Source organism: Panicum hallii, chromosome 2 (genome assembly GCF_002211085.1).
Source record: "Panicum hallii strain FIL2 chromosome 2, PHallii_v3.1, whole genome shotgun sequence".
Taxonomy (NCBI): Eukaryota; Viridiplantae; Streptophyta; class Magnoliopsida; order Poales; family Poaceae; genus Panicum; species Panicum hallii.
In genome coordinates, this window is record NC_038043.1 from 46,485,775 (window position 1) to 46,501,959 (window position 16,185).

Genomic DNA, 16,185 nt, shown 5'->3' on the forward strand with positions numbered 1-16,185 from the left:
GCGTCCTCAAAAACCTCCTCTCCCCGAAAGCGCACACAACAGCAGCAGGTAGAGACAGATCCGTCCGCGCGCCCACCTCCTCGCCGATCGGGGGTCCGCCGCGGCCAGATCGCCTCGGTGCGGAGGTGGCCGAGGGGAGGAGCAGCCTCCCGGATCCGCCTCGCCGTCAGCTGTAAGCTGCTTTCCCGAGCCTCGATCTCCCTCTCTCTGTTTCTCTGTTTCTCTGTTTCTCCTCGGGAGCTGTTTGGATTTGAGCTGTTTGTTTGAGCTGGCTAGCGCAGCAGCGTGATCTCTGATCTGCGATCTCCGGGGGGGCAGTCAAGCTGACGTCGGTCTAACAAGCGGGGTGCTGCGGTTCTGTGCGCGCAGGATCGGGGCGTGATCCGCGGGGTGAAGCAGCAATGACGGCCGAGGGGACGGCGTGCAACGGCGCCGGCGAGGCGCCCAAGGCGGAATTCCCGCCGGGGAAGGCGGTTCCCGCGCCGCCGGAGGAGAAGGCGGCCGCGGAGCGCGAGGGCGAGGACGTCGGCGGGCCGTTCGTGATCGTGAACGGCGGCGACTCCGACGGCCACTCGGACCGCGGCTCAGATCTGGGCAGGGCGCCCGACGAGGACTCGCCCTCCGAGGAGGACGACGTGCACGCCTCCAATGCGGCTCCGGACGCGGCCGCGGGCGGGGATCACGGGGCCGCCGGCGGGGAAGTGGGCGATCCGGGTGCAGCACCGGTTGCTTCGTCGGCTGACGGCGCTGATCGTGCTGCCGACGGGTCTGAGGCTGGCGCGGATGAGGGCAGAGGTGAGCTGAGTTTAGATTTTGTTACTGAAGTGCCGCGGCAGAAGGCTGCCGTGGAAGAGCACGGTGGGGCAGCTGCTCCGGCTTCCAGTGGGAGCGAACCTGCAGTCACTGGTGCTGACTCTGAGGCACCTGCTGTGGATTCCGAGGTTGAAGGCAAGGAGGAAACAGTGGATGAAAGTGCTGCTACTGATGCCGCTGAATCAGTGGCGCACGAGGCAGCTAGCAATGAGCAGGATAGAGAGGATGCTGCTGCGGAGTCCTGTGGGCACGATGATGCACTAACATCTGCCAAATTCGGTTCTGCTGTCGTGGAATCCGAGGTTAATGGAGAGGATAGCAAAGAAGAACAGAGTCCCGCTGATGTTGCGGAACCAGTAGTGCAGGGTACAGGTGGATCAATTGCTTTGGTGGAAAATGGGCATCATTGTCCCGATATGAGGGCTGATTCGTTTGAAGCTGCAATTGAGTCTGAGAGTCAAGAGGATGCTGCTGTGGAGTCCCTTGTGCATGATGAAGCCCCACTGCCTGCCAAGTCCAGTTCCGTTTCCATGGAGTCGGAGGCTAATGGGGAGGATAGCAAAGAAGAACAGAGCTCTGCTGATGTTGTCGAGCCGGTGGATGGTACAGATGATGCATGTGCTTTGATGGCTAATGGGCATGTTTGTGCCAACATGAGGTCTGATTCATTTGAAGCTTCAACTGAGCCTGATAATCATGCTAACGATAGCAAACCGGAACAGAATGCCACTGAAATTGCAGAATCAGCAGAGGAGAATGCTGTCTGTGACTGTGAGGATGGCATGGATGCATCGCAGACCAATGGTCATATTTCTGTTGCATTAAGTTCTGACTCTTCTGAGTCCGAGGTCCATGCCATTGAGACGGGAGGGCAAGAAACTAATCAGCAAGAGGAGGGAGCTCAACCAACTCAGGTTGAAGTATTGGAAGGACTGCTAGAAGCAGCTGACAGAAACTGTGAAGGTAGTGTTGAGGAACTCATAGAAGAGAAAGTCAATGCAGATGGACATAGCAATGCAGAAGGTGGTGCTGATGCGTCTAGGGAGTCAGAAAACGTGGACAAGCAGGTAGAAGGTGAAGCCACATGTGGTATTCTTCAATTAGAAGAGAAACTAGGCAACGGTGTAGACAGTTCATGTGATGACTGTATATCTGCTGTTGTTTCCTATAATGAGGGAGTAGAGCTTCCTGTGGGGAAAGCGATAAATGAAGCTGTCCCCGATATGTGTGAGCTGGAGGAAGTAACTGAGAATACAAGCCAAGAGACCGTGCAGGGTGAGGTCAAGGATGGGGTTTCTATTTGCACACTTCATTCTTTGAAACCAGAAGAATCAGATCCTTCTGTTAAATCAAGCCTGGAACATAATGTCCAGGCAGAAGTTGCCACAGTTGATGAAACTGCAGCAGAGTCAGATTTGAAAGCTGACAATGTGGTGGAAGTGGAAACAGCAGCTCGTGAAGTTGAGGAAACCGAGGTAAAAGATGAGGCAGATCTAGCTCCTTTCTTATCTCAGCAGAATTGTGAATCTTCAACAGAAACTGTAGAGCATGAGAAGATTGAAGCACCAAGTGCTGGGCAGCCTAATGTAACTGAGAATGATGTAGCAGAAGTAGAACCAACGAAAGAGCATGAGAGGGAGGTTGTTGATGCTGTTCCATTGCAGGAAGCCTCAACTTTCCACAATGAGCCAAGGTCCATTGATTTGGTTGACAGTGATAACATCAATCATTCTAGCTCGGTTACTGAGCTGGAATCTTGTGACCATGTACACACTGAAGAGAGCAGATCCAGAGAAATATCGGAGACCGCTGTTGAGAAACTTGTATCTGGTGCTTCTTTAGAACATGGAACTATGGTGCGCGATGAAGCTGAAATCACTCCTGAAACAGAAAATGGATCTCAAGAAGAACCTAGTGATGCTGCTGTTGATCATGGTGAACCTGTCGAATTGAAAGGTGAACTTGAGGTTGATGATGCTCAACTTGGCTCAACTACAGGGTATGATTCTCTCGCGTTTGATACAGCTGGAAGTATTTCCGAAAAGGACGAATCGAGTGAGACTGTTGGAGGTAGCAAATCACAGGAAAAACAGTCAGAAATTTGTAACACATCTACTACGTCTGATGAACTTTCTGCCACAATTGGAAATGAAGTCCCCTCACCAATTAACGAGGTAGATGAGACATGCAATGGTACCTGTCCTGAAAATGTAAATGTGTCTATTAAATCTTCTGAAGAGGTCGAAACCAAATGCTTGGAAGGTAAGCAGCCATTTTTCGCTGCTATATTTTATTTATTTCAATGCATTATTCTCCTTAAGCTAATTATAGCCCACTTTGGGAGTTAAAATGCTTACTATCATAGTCCTTGTATAACAGCATTAGAGCCTTCATCCACCGACATTGCTGTTCCAGCAGAAGACAAGGAGAATGACCAACATGCTCCTGGTGGGCTGCATGGAGATCATGCAGAGGTCATTGGGCCACAAAAGGTCCACATGATAAAAATCCCAAGATTTGCAGGTGAAGATATCTGGGCTAAGACGCAAGCTGCACAGGCTCACTTAGATCAACTTACCCAGGAGAGAGATGCAATTAATCGTCGTAAGCAAGAGCAAAAGGTAACAAGCGTCCGATGTTCAGCATCCTAATGTTTATCTTCTTTCCTTTTCTTCCTATCACACTTCATATTCTGAACAAATATATTGCAGGCTGTATGTGATCAATACAGGGAGAAGCTAGAGGCAGCACGGCGAGAAGAGAGGGAAGCTAGGGCTGCACATGGGGATAAGAAGAATGATTTAAATAGTGTACGGTCAGTGATAGGGAAAATGCACCAAGCAAAGTCCATTGAAGAAATTGATGAGTTGGTAAGAATTCTGCAATGGTTGTTCACCACCCTTTAATATTGCACAATGGTCTTTAGATCTTAACTCCTTTTCTTTTGATGCTGTAGATTGTTATGAAAGAGAGGACTATGCAACATGAGACCATTTCTTTGAACGTGGAAAAGCAATTACTTAAAGAGATTAATGACCTAAAAGCCCAACGAAAGCAGTTGTCCTCCAATATGGGCTCAAAGGCTGAAATCAATGAGGCATTCGACCGAAAAGATCATATTCATGAACGGCACAAGGTATTGAATGCAGCACATCATAATTGACATCTTAATATCATTTCATCATTTTTATTTTTAAATACTTTCCTATTTTTTATCTTGTCTAGGCATTAAAGAAGGATTCAGATGTCTTATTCACGAACCTGAAATCCCTAGAGGAGAACACAAGAAAGATTCTTAAATCCTTTGATGATGAAAAAATAGCACTCAGGAAATTAACTGAGGAATACCGAGCTGCTAATGAATTACGTCAAAAGGCCTACAGTGAGTGGTCTGAGCTTAAAGCAGAGCCCTGGAAGAAGGTAGGAGTCTTTACATGCTGGAGTTCTTGTGCATTTGGTTTCTGCAACCTATTAGACAAGGGAATGGTGAATTATGTGCGTCTCGTTTTACTGCATTCACAAATTTGAACTGTATGGAAGTCATGGATAAAACAGTATATTGAATAGAGGACTACTATTTTGAGAAGATACCTGGTTCCATGGGACTGAAAGATTGACTATGTGTTAGGAATTGCATTACCTTTTCAGTTTCATCAAGACATCACTCATCTGTGATGTTGTGCTCCTCGTCTCCTCCTATCTGTTGTGCGCATGCGCTCATTTTATCAGAATTCAGTTATACTGAGCACTGGACAGGCAATTTCTTTGTGATACACTGCTCCTGCTTCCTGGAGGCCGGGGGGGGGGGGGGGGGGGTGCGCGTTCCCTTGCCACAAACAAAAGTAGCGTATAACAAACTTACAGAGACATGTAATTTTCTTAAAGGGAAGCATGTGATCTAGGGTATTTTATGGTTACTTCTTAGTTTTTTTTTCTGAAAACTGAATACGTTCCTTCACGTTTGTTTTGGTGTGCAGAATCAGTACTTTTTCATGTACAGGGATGACCGGAAGGCAGCAGAGGTTTACAAAACTTCTGGTGATATGTATGGACTTCTGTCTTACTGTAATGATCAGGTAAATATCACATCCTGTCTTCAATATGTCTGCACTTACGCATTCCAGCTATATCATCATTTAACCTGATTTTGATATTCCGCTGATTAAGCTGGTTTGATATTACCTGTCCTTTATGCTAATTAAGGAGCAGTATGAGCTCATACCATTAATGTTTGTGAGTATTGCAGTACTACAGCTAAGTGTTGTATCCTTAGTCCTGCCTTCTTACAAGTGCCATAATTGTGGGGTTTTTGACATTTTCTCATTTGATTGTTGTTAAAGTTCAACCCTCCTTGTGCACAATCCCTAAAATCCAATGCTCGTGTTGCCAGTTGCCTTGATATTTTGTTAAAGTTCGACCCTCCCTGCACGCACCCTAAAATCACATGCTCATCTTGCCTCGACATTTTGTAATGTACTGACATTTTTTCTTTCTTTCTTTTAGATCGAGAGAGTTATGAAAATGTGGAATGAAAATGAGGACTTCCGCAAGCAGTATGTTGAAGCAAACAAGTTTAGCACACTAAGGAGATTAGGGACCCTTGATGGACGAAGACTTGGCCCTGATGAAGATCCTCCAGTCATTCCAACCAGGAGACCAATGAATGCATCTCCATTGACTGCCTCAAGCCCGGACGTGCCCACTTTAACTTCAGTACCACCACCTGTATTGGCTGCTCCAGCTCCAGTCCCTGCTAAAGAGGACTCTTTTCCTGTTTTGCCATCCCCCCAGATCAGTAAGCGCACCAAATCAAAAGCATCTGGTAGCTCTGCACAGAATGAGAACAATGCTGTTTCGACATCAGAGGCAGAAGATATTAAACAAACTGAAAAGGAAAAGGCTCGTCTAAAAGAGGAACAATTGGAGTTAGCTAGGAAGGCAGAGGAGTTGGCCCGTAAGGAGGAGGAATTAAGAAAAGAGAGGGCCGCGGCTGAAAAGGAGCGGCTCCGGTTGGAGCAGAAGGCTAAGGCTAAGGAGGCCGAGGAGCGGAAGAGGCGTAAAGCAGAGAAGGAGAAGGAAAGAGCTGAATTCAAAGCACGGAAGGAAGCTGAGGAGAGGGAGAAGGTATGATATTTGTACACGTTTCTGCTTTGATATTTGAGTTAATCTTAATGATACAATGGGGACTGTCTGCACAACAAGTTTCTAATTGAAAACCCCACTTTTTTCTTCCGAACATCTGCAGAAGAAAGCAAAGAAAGATAAGAAGAAAGGCACAACGCCAGCAGACTCCAGCGCTATCGGTGACAGCAATGCCGCAGCATTGGCTACAGCGGATAGTGACAGCAACGCTTCAGACAACCCAAGGGAAGTTGAGGCTTCTCAAGCGACAGCCCCCAAGAGGCTATCTAGACCGGCAGCTGCCATCAAGCAGCTGAACAGGGTGCAGCCCATGCCAGCGCCCCTGCGTAACAGGGGCAGGAGGAAAATGCGGCAGTACCTCCTGATCACCGCGGCAGTGCTATCGGTTCTCGCGTTATTCGTGGCTGGCAACTACATTCCCAAGTTGAAGTCGCTTCACCAGTAAATTTATCGGCACTCCCTATGGGACGCCTAGTCCATAGGGACGGGAGGTGGTTTCTGATAGTAAAGGGACGGCAGGGCGAGTCCACAGGGGACGAGGAGGTGGGTTCTGATAGTAGCCGGACGGCCATTCTGCCGTGGTGAACTTGTTCTGCCTAGATGGTGCTTCTTGGATTTCGACTGTTCCCGGTTGATTTGTATTTATTTTCCCATATATAGGTTGTGAAAGTTGGGGTTGCATTGTGTTAAAAGTTATCGGATGGTGGTGACATATTCGTTAGAACATGGTAATTAATAATAACTATAGATTCTTTTTTTGTACATACGTCTCTGGTGGTAACTCTGACTTCTGGCGTTTCATCTCATCCTGTGGCGCTGTTTGTTGCCATCGTTCTCCCATGCCGTGAATGATGTCGGTCGCTCTGTTTGAAATAGGCAGTTTGTTTTATGTGCCGTATACAAATACCATCGTACGAGACGACGAACGACACGAAGAAGATGCAACACACGCACGCACACAAACACCACTCCGTTCATCTGAAGCTCCTCCTGCTCCTCCCGATGTTTTCGACGAAGGCCTCGCCGATGCCCTCCCCAATCCCCTCGATGAGGCCGCCGAGGACCCCGAACAGCGCGTTCACGGTGACCCTGGCCGCGGCAGCGATCGCGCTCCGCCTCTCCGGCGGCACGATGCCGTGCTCGTACAGCCCGTTCACCATGTCCTTGGCGCACCGGGCGTGGAGGCAGTACCCGCACGGCAGGCACCGGTACACGGTGTGCCCCGCCGACCCGCCGGACCGCCTCGCCGTCGCCCGCCTGCACACCTGGCACACGAGGCTCGACTCCGCGCCGTCCTGCGCCACCAGCTCCAGCGGGTGCTCGTGCGCCGCCGGGAGCTCCATCCGCCGCGCCATCGCCGCGCAGCACGGGTGCATGTCGAACCCGCACGACGCGCACCGGAACGAGAAGCCCTTCACCGACTTGCCGCAGACGTCGCACTTGCACCGGAGAAACCCACCTGGAACGCAACGCAAAGCCAGGTCAAGATTTTTGCATCCCCATTTCAAGAGCAGGTGATCCGCGACGAGCACCTGCCGGCCTGGCGAAGAAGAGGAGGTGCGGGTGCTTGGGGTGGAACGGGTGGTCGTGGAGCGACGGCGGCGCCAGCGCGCAGAACTCGTGGAGCTGGAAGCCGCAGGCCTGGCACATGAACCGCTTCCCGGCGCCGTACTCCCTGCACCCCATGCACAGGAACAGGTACGGGAAGTCGAACCGGGCCAGCCGGTGCTCAGGGTGGCTGAAGTGCACGATCTCGCCGCCGTCGTCCTCCTCCGCCTCGCGCTCGCTCGTCTCAGGGACATCCTCGGACGGCGGCAGCCTGCCGCTGAGCCCTCTCGAGTTCGTGGACACGCACCTGCTGCTGCCGCTGCTCATGTTGCTTGAGCTCTCTGCCTCTAGCAACTCTATTGATCTTTATTTACCACCATGGCCGAGGCTAGAACTTATATAAGGCGGCAACATAAATGGAAAGATTGATGAGGAAGATCCACAGACGGCACAGAAACTGCTGCTCTGATCTACTCCAGCTATGGCTGGGCAGGCTGCAGCCTTTTTTACACCCCGTGGTAAAGCTAGGTTTTGATGCTTGTGTGACGAACAAGTCTGACCTCCTGAGCGGAAGTGACCGCCTCGAGAAACCTTCGCCCCCTCTGCAGCATCTAATTCCTGATGAGCTCAGAACCCGTGCCAAGCTAGGTACGAACAGAAATTGCCACTTTTAGAAACATGTTATCAGCTGAGGAGGGTCTTGCCACCCGTGAGGACCCTGAATCCCTGACATATCGGATGCGCATGTCAGCTACAAGTTACAGTATTGGTTGGCCCTCAGATCAATAGCCTCCGCTCGACTTGAAGTGGCAGCATCAGCAGGAGTTCTTCAGACCTTCACGAATTTGATGTTTTTTCCACAAAAGAAAAGGAAGTTGTGGCGAGTGGCGACCGCGAAGTATGACTGTATATGCAAAGAAATGAAAATATATAGGAAGATTGGGCCTTTTATGTTCGGCAACAAACCCAAACAAATGCCTAATGGGCCCCCGCAATCCACAGAAAACATTCCACCAGGCGAAGTCGAGCACCCGGAAGGCCGGAAGCGGATACCGTTTAACTTTGGCTAAAGATACGCGTCGAAGAGCGACGAGCACCGAAGCGGATACGATCGTGGAAGCGATTATTTTTTCCCTGAAAATAAGATGAGAATATCTTGCTCTGGTAGCTTTGAATTTTGATTTGGTTGGGGTGCGCCAAGCCTAAGCAATAGTGCAACACTTAGGCGACACACGAGGATTCTAGTAGCAAGCTACCATTATGGATCCTCCCCCACAAAAAATAAATTTAATATCGTTGTGGGCACATATCCCACGTATCAGATATTAAACTGATAAGAACAGATACTACACTTGATCTTAGCCAAAAGGCCGAGAAAGGTATGAGTTGCTAGCATGCCCGGGCCCTTGTTTTATTTGCGCCGCACAGGTTTGGTTTTCTTCTCCTTACCATGTGGTACTAATCATCTGCGACTAACGTTAACCCCAGCTAGAGACCTGAGGGACCCAATCACCCAAAGGAAAAGGCCAACATGCGGGTTTGCAACCGGCCCATTAAGATTTCCAGGGCCTTAAGCCCAGCTGAAGGAACCGCCATGGCCGGCCCCTGGACGACGACACGCAGCTCGGCGAGGCAGAGAGACGCTCATGTTAGGCCCCGATTAGATTGCAAAATTTTATAACATTTGGAACTGTAGCGTTTTCGTTTGTATTTGATAAATTTTATCTAATTATGGACTAACTAGGCTTAAAAGATTCGTCTCGTGATGTACAATTAAACTGTGCAATTAGTTATTTTTTTTACATACATTTACTGCTCTATACATGGGTCCCAAAATTGATGTGATGGAAAGAGAGTATAAAAATTATAACATTTTGAGTGCATCTAAACGAGACCTTAGGTGAAATTCTGTGTGCCCGCAGCTTTTTTTTCCCTGTGCTCATGCCAAGGAGGACCTAACGGCCCGTCTTGTCCTCGTCGTCCTTGTACTCCCTCGTGCGTTGGCTGAGTGACTGACCCGGACGTCGCGATCAGCTGCCGCGAGCCGTGACGACCGACAAGCCTACCGAACCTGCTCGGGATGCATCAGACATGACATGACCCCAATCGATGGATCACAGGTCCGTCGCTGTCACCGCATAACGATCGGTGTCGAGCCGCCATCTGGCGGCCTAACCACCAGCTCCTCCTGTCCCCGTCAGAGCTGCGAGTTGCGTGCATGGAGTGCTGCGCACGCTCTCCCCTGCCGCCGTAGACGCTGGCAGCGTGACGAATTGGCCTGCGTCATCGCACGCACGAGCACGCGACGGCGACGACCCTATAAAAAGGCAGCGCACCACTCGCGCGGCCGAGCAGCACTTGCCCAAACCAAGAATCCAACCAAGATCAGAAGTAATCCACCTTGGCCACCAGGCGGATCAGTTCGCGGACAAGCAAGCAAGCAAGGCGCGCGCGCCGCGGGCGTGGACGGATCGAAATGGGCTCCTGCGTCTCGTTCTCGCGCTCGCCGCCGGCGGCGTCTACAGCAGCGGGGGAGTCGGCCCGGCGACAGCGGGCGGTGGCCACCGCGAAGGTGGTGAACCTGGACGGCTCCATGGCGCAGTTCGCGGGGCCGGTCACGGCGCGCGAAGCGCTGCTGGAGCTGGCGCCGGGCGAAGGCGGGGGCCGCCGCTCCGGGTCGTCGCCGCCGCGCTTCCTCTGCAGCTCTGACGAGCTCGGCTTCGACGCGCCCGCCCGCGCGCTGGCCGCGGACGAGGCGCTCCGGCCGGGGCAGCTCTACTTCGCGCTGCCCGCGCCCATGCTGCGCCGGCCGCTGTCCGGGAACGACATGGCTGCGCTCGCCGTCCGGGCCGCCACGGCGCTCGCGGTCGAGGCGGGTCTCGCCGCCGGAGGCTTGTCTCCTCAGCGGCAAACGAAACAGGGCGGGGCGCCGGCAGGCAAGGGCCGCCGGCGCCGGCTGTCGACGGCGCGAGTGGCTCCGCTTCTCGTCGCCAGCAGCAAGGACGACGGCCGGTCCGACGACCATTCTTGGAACGGCGACACGCGCGGCGGATTCGCAACGCGCAACAAGACGGGTCACGACGGTGACCGCACGGTCGGGAAGGCGAGTGCGGGACGGGGAGCTGCTCACAGGAGCGGCGGCGCTAGTCTCCGTCGTCCCGGCGTGCAGCAGAGGTTAAGCGCCATCGCCGAAGACGAAGAGTGATGCGCCGGTAAATCGACGGATTATTGAGTTCTGACCACGACCGGGGGATCCAACTTACTCGTCTGTCGTCGGTCTCGTCTGGCTCCCCCGTGTTCGAAGATCAGCGGAGAAGCGAACATAGTAGATGTATATAGGAGTAGACTAGCATCACAACGCGTGGGTGCAGGGCATGAGGGCAACAGGCACCTCCGATTCTTTCCATTCGTGTGTGGACCCAGATTCGGTCTCTTGAATAGATAGATCATATTTATATCGAATATTCAAATGCTAATTAGGAGGGCTAAATGTAAACTAATTATAAAAGTAATTGTAGAAATCGGGATAAATTCGTAAGATAAATTTATAAAATCTAATTAATCCATCGTTAGCAAATAGTTACAGTGCCATGTCCCGAGCTTCATCCTGCTGGACACCCGGAGTTGCATCACCGGCCGCCCCAACGCCAGCACCGCCGCGTCCAAGACGAGCACCGGCCTGCCCATCGAGGTTACCTTCTGCGCCGTCCCGCCGCCGCACCTCTCCTACCAAATCGTCCACTGCCCTGGTCTGGAAGTGGAACCCACTGATCTGTCCCTGGCGCCCTAAGGTCATCAGCGTGGATGCCGATCTCGTCCTCGTCCGCGTCCCCCGCGCCCCATGGACACTATCAAGTACATCGAGATGGAAATCACTCAGCCAACTAAGGTTCCCAGGGCTGAGTCTGCATCTGATTCAGATTCACACACAGATTCAGATTCCTACTATGAATGGCTGAGCCGCCAAGAACGCCCCTTGTCATACACCTTGGCCCCTGATTGTTGGAAGGCCACTGCATGGAGTATGCCTATCCCAATCGCTTCATGGGAGAACTGGCAGCGACAATGCATGATCCGTTCGGAGGACATCCATCTCCCTGCTGACAACACAGTGCATTACAAGCTGCTGCAGAAGCTCATGAGCAGTGGCGGTCTCTGGTTAGATGGAGTATCGTCACTCGCTGAAGGAGTTGGACTGTTGGCAAAGTTTTGCAACCAGAAAACCTATCTGGGTCGTGCTGGTGCACTTTGGAAGGATATGATGCTCAAGAGGGAGAATTGGTAATAAGTTAATAAAGTAAAGATAAGACCGTAATATTGTTTTACGTGGATGTGTAATGAACTATGTATATTTGCCCACCCAAAATTTGGTTATATATGTTGCTTATGAAACAAACGTGTTACACTGGTGTTATCTATAACAATCGAGTTCTGCATGCATGCCTCGTTATGCACACAATGAGAGGTGCTACTCTTCATTTGATAGTTTTGGCAGGCGATATATGGTCCTCAACCGTCCGATTTGAATCCAACATACCTCTTTTCTTCAACCTCCGTCTAAGATGTACTGTTCTTCCTTATTCCCATGGTTGGTGTTGCAAGTACACCTGAGTCCCCAGCGGATCTCAAACCATTGAATTTAAGGTCACCCACCGCTTGTCCGTCCACCGGCTCTAGGGCCTGTTTGGTATTTACAAATTGAGTGGATTTGAATTCAAATGTATCTCTCTTCTTTTCTCTCCTACTACCTCGGTCCCAAATTATACATTATTTTAAATTTTCTAAGTATATAGTTTTCATATAATGGTCGAATATATTATTTATTTCTATAAGAATTTCTCTGACTATTCTAGCCCATCTCATATATGATTAAAGTAAAGCTAAAAAAGGTTTCCAATAGAAAATAATAAGATAAGATATGATGCACATGAGTAGCATCATGACATGTTCAATCGAATTTGTTTTTTCTTTCAAAGGAACAACAACTTCCATAGAATCGTCGGCTACAAAGCCCTTGAAGTCTGAAGGCAGCTCATACCAAATAAACTACTAGGTGCAAAGGAGGGGACACACACACACACACACACACACACACACACACACCCTTGGCAGCTAATTCATGAGTCACTTTGTTACAATTTTTCTCTTTGGCAAAAACTAACAGAAACCAAATTAAAACTTGTAGATATCAAATTCTTCGGTTCGAAAGTCAGGCCACCGGTAGAGGAAAGTCTGAACGAGCCATTCATTCTGCAGTGCGTTCTTCAGCATCGTGGAGTCCATTTCCGCCCAAATGCGAAGCAGCAGTGACCCCAGCGATACATGCCAGAACTTAACGTCGTGCCGTTAGCTAGGCTCGGTAGACCTCCGCGCTTGTTCGTCTCATGCCGTTCATGTGATTGTGATGTCGGAATTTTCCCCAGCACAGCTTCTAATAAAAAAGAAAGAACAAAAAGCTCCCAGCGAGCGTCAGCACGGAGCCCCGCCCCCGGGTTTCGCCATCCCCTGACGCGAGCCGTGACGATACGGAGCCGCTTTGGCACCACAGACCACTCGCGCGCTGTCACCTGCGATGCCAGGACCACCACTGCACGGTGCAGGCGACCTTTCCCTCTCAGCGATGCAGACGACCACCTGCCACTTCGTCCCAGACAGGCAGGGATTGCAGAGGACAAAGCCGATCGTACCCCAAAATCACCCGAGAAGGTTCATGGTTTCTGCACGCTTTGACCTCTCCAGCCTCGCTCGTTTGACATGGACTGGTGACGAATTCGCCTGCGTCATCCTCATCCATCGAGCACGCTGTGCCTTTCACCAACCTGCGCCCCGCTCCTCAAGCATCTCCCTCCTATATAAAAGAAGCAGCGACGACTGAAGCTACCCCAAACCATATCGAGTTGGATAGTCGGATGTTGGATCATCCTCTCCGCCACACAGAGTCAGAAACAAAGATCGCAGGTGAAGAAGACCAATGGGTTCGTGCGTCTCCCGCTCCGGGGCGGTGTCGTCGGAGGCGGCGGCGGAGTCCGTGCGCGCGCTCACGGCCAAGGTCGTGGGCCTCGACGGCTCCCTGGCGCAGTTCGCGGCGCCCGTCACGGCGCACGAGGCTCTGGCCGCCACCGCCGCCGGCACAGCGCCGTCGTCGCCGCGCACGCGCTTCCTCTGCTGCTCCGACGAGCTGGACTTCGACGCGCCCGTCCGCGCGCTGGGCGCGCGCGACGCGCTCCAGCCCGGGCAGCTCTACTTCGCGCTGCCGGTCGCCATGCTCGGACGGCCGCTGTCCGCCCAGGACATGGCCGAGCTCGCCGCCAGGGCCGCCGCGGCTCTAGGGACGGCGCCCGTCGTCGTCGCCACCGCGGGTTCGGGCCGTGTCGCCGCCGGCGTGCCGTCGCGGGGCAGGAGTAAGGCCGGCGCGGCCAGCAGCAAGCTGCAGCGACGGCAGACTACGGGGCGGCGAGTCGCGCCGCTCGTCGACGTCATCGTGACCGCGCACGCGGACGGTGGATGGAAGAGCGACCACGTGCGCGGGGGATCATACGGCGAAGCGGCCAAGGCGGAGTCTGGCGACCGAACCGTGGGGAAGACGAGGTGGGGAGTCGGCCACAGAGGTGCCGCTCCTCGCCCTGTTGCGGCGGTGCAGAGATTGAGCGCGATCGCGGAAGCAGCTAGTGAGTGATCCATTGATCAGCAGTACTAGTTTTTGATCATGGCTAGCCAGTCAATTTAGTTCGGGTGGTCCCCCCTTCCATCTGCGAGGAGACCGATCTACAGTAGCATGTACAGTACAGTTCTGATTCTTTGTTATTAGTACACATGTTCGTTTGGATCTCTCACGAGTAAAATTGGTGATTGATCAATGGAGTTGGGAATGATTTTTTTTTTCTAAGTGATCATGGGCCTGATTTGGACCGGGCAGGGGAGACTTTTTGGGCCGAAACAGATCAATCCGCCGAACCCACCGAAGCTCGTAGTATTTTCTAGGAAACCTCTGGGCCGGTCCAACTCAACTATATTTGTGCACACTTCACTGTTCACTCCTGCACTCGCTTTCCGTGTACACCCTGGGTGTCGTGTGGCCGCATGTGCGTGTAAATGGGCTTTCATGAAAAGACACCAGGCCGGATTCGCAACGTTTTCAGCGCTGGCTTTCGCGACAGACAGGCGGAGGAAGCATGTTTCCAGAAGTACGTGCAAGATTCCTTCCTTCCACCACCAGAGCTAGCCGTGCATGCATAGCATATCTTCCGCGACGGCCGAGGAAAGCTCTCCCGGCGCCACCGACTCGGCCGTAAAGCAGCAAAGATGTGTGAACTGTTCATGTGCTTTTGTTGTTCTGATCATGTGCCCAAGTGTCTCGTTTTCTAGTGCCCTTGCAACGGCATCGGTCGATTGCTGAATGCTCCCGGGCAAGTTCACGCACATCTCTGCGAACTGTGATCGCGACGCCTCTCCTTGTCTCTCTCTCTCCCGATTGAGCTCGAGAGCATTGCGGCAGCTGACAGTTGAACGACTAGCAGCTTGCCCAACGAACTGCACCTTGTCTCCTATTGGCAAGTGACGGAGATACGAATAGCAAGCAGGAGAGGATCCACTGCAACGTCGTCCTGGGCTCCTGGCGTGTTGCGAGTTAAGCAAGCTGCCGGGCCTCCTAACCACGGCGTTCCTTGTCTTCTGACGCCGTGACGCGGTACGCGCCTACCGTCCTACGTACCGCTGATAGTGGCAGTACTACCGATCGCGGCGATCACTACAGTTTACCGTCACCGGACGGGGACCGAATGATGGGCGTACTTGCAATCATTTGAATCCCGTCCATCCTCCTAACGGGACTACCACCGGACAGTACCATTCCTCCTACATTAATGCCAGAATCACTATCTTCCACACGAGTGAAAATCGAAGTTCGAAATGGTGGGCGACTAATACTGATCCTACTCCAACTGCAAGCAAGTCACTGGTAAGCTTGGACGATCCTCGCCGGGAAAAAAAAAACAAAAAAAAGCACCCTACCAACAGCGAGTGTTCCGGGCCACGCCTGCCCAGCTGTGAAGGAAAGGACGGATCAGCGACGGCAGGCGGACAAATAAGTACCCCCAACCGTACCCGTATAGGAAAAGAGGACGCCGGTCCGGTGGTCCCGCGATGCTATCCATGTCGGGACGGCTACCTCCTAGCTGCAGCCGCCATGAAATTTCCTCGGCCTCGCAAAGGTTCCGGGGCCCTGATAATGACGGACTGCAGGCCAGAGGCAGATGCTGGGTGTGCGTGCGCCCCGCTTTCGCTTGGCCCTTGGATCCGATCGTCCGACCACCGGCCGTCCGCCACCCTAGCGCGGGCGCGGCGGGCCGCGGGCACAATGAATGGGCGGGTGGCGCTCCGGTCCGGCCGGACCGGCGGATCGATCGATCGCCCGCCACCGACACACGGCCGCACCCGCACGAACACATGGACAGCCGCGCAGGCGAGGTGGGCACGGCCCGTCACGCGCCTCCGCGCTCCGGGAGCCACATACCTGCATGCTACAGTGCGTGCGAGCAGGAGCAGCAGCTGCTGCCACTGCCATGCAGATGCAGCGCGGGGCCATCCCGCCGCGCACGTAACGCAGCGGCAGGTAGGTGGCCCGACGGCCACCAACCTCCCCTTGACGCCGACGTGTGGGTCGCCGCGCCGACGCCGACGCCG

The 16,185-nt window shown here is 52.7% G+C and overlaps 4 protein-coding genes and 1 non-coding gene across 5 annotated transcripts; 3 read left to right on the forward strand and 2 right to left on the reverse strand.

Moving 5' to 3' along the window:
* LOC112879887 lies at window positions 1-6,717 on the forward strand. Its single transcript, XM_025944310.1, has 9 exons — window positions 1-172; window positions 370-3,075; window positions 3,193-3,434; window positions 3,525-3,683; window positions 3,770-3,949; window positions 4,039-4,233; window positions 4,791-4,889; window positions 5,317-5,937; window positions 6,059-6,717. Exons 2-9 carry the CDS (start codon window positions 402-404, stop codon window positions 6,398-6,400), a joined length of 4,512 nt encoding a protein of 1,503 aa, XP_025800095.1. The 5' UTR covers window positions 1-172; window positions 370-401; the 3' UTR covers window positions 6,401-6,717.
* A 212-nt stretch (window positions 6,718-6,929) lies between these two features.
* LOC112881144 (diacylglycerol kinase theta-like) lies at window positions 6,930-7,830 on the reverse strand. Its single transcript, XM_025945839.1, has 2 exons — window positions 7,488-7,830; window positions 6,930-7,414 (listed from the first exon to the last, which is right to left on the reverse strand). Exons 1-2 carry the CDS (start codon window positions 7,828-7,830, stop codon window positions 6,930-6,932), a joined length of 828 nt encoding a protein of 275 aa, XP_025801624.1.
* Window positions 7,831-8,689: 859 nt separating this feature from the next.
* On the reverse strand, window positions 8,690-8,886 carry LOC112883670. The gene has a single exon (XR_003226924.1). It is a non-coding gene; the product is annotated as a U2 spliceosomal RNA (small nuclear RNA).
* A 988-nt stretch (window positions 8,887-9,874) lies between these two features.
* LOC112883029 lies at window positions 9,875-10,980 on the forward strand. The gene has a single exon (XM_025948249.1). It carries the CDS (start codon window positions 9,980-9,982, stop codon window positions 10,706-10,708), a length of 729 nt encoding a protein of 242 aa, XP_025804034.1. The 5' UTR covers window positions 9,875-9,979; the 3' UTR covers window positions 10,709-10,980.
* A 2,422-nt stretch (window positions 10,981-13,402) lies between these two features.
* LOC112882589 lies at window positions 13,403-14,383 on the forward strand. The gene has a single exon (XM_025947671.1). It carries the CDS (start codon window positions 13,475-13,477, stop codon window positions 14,177-14,179), a length of 705 nt encoding a protein of 234 aa, XP_025803456.1. The 5' UTR covers window positions 13,403-13,474; the 3' UTR covers window positions 14,180-14,383.
* Window positions 14,384-16,185: the final 1,802 nt, after the last annotated feature.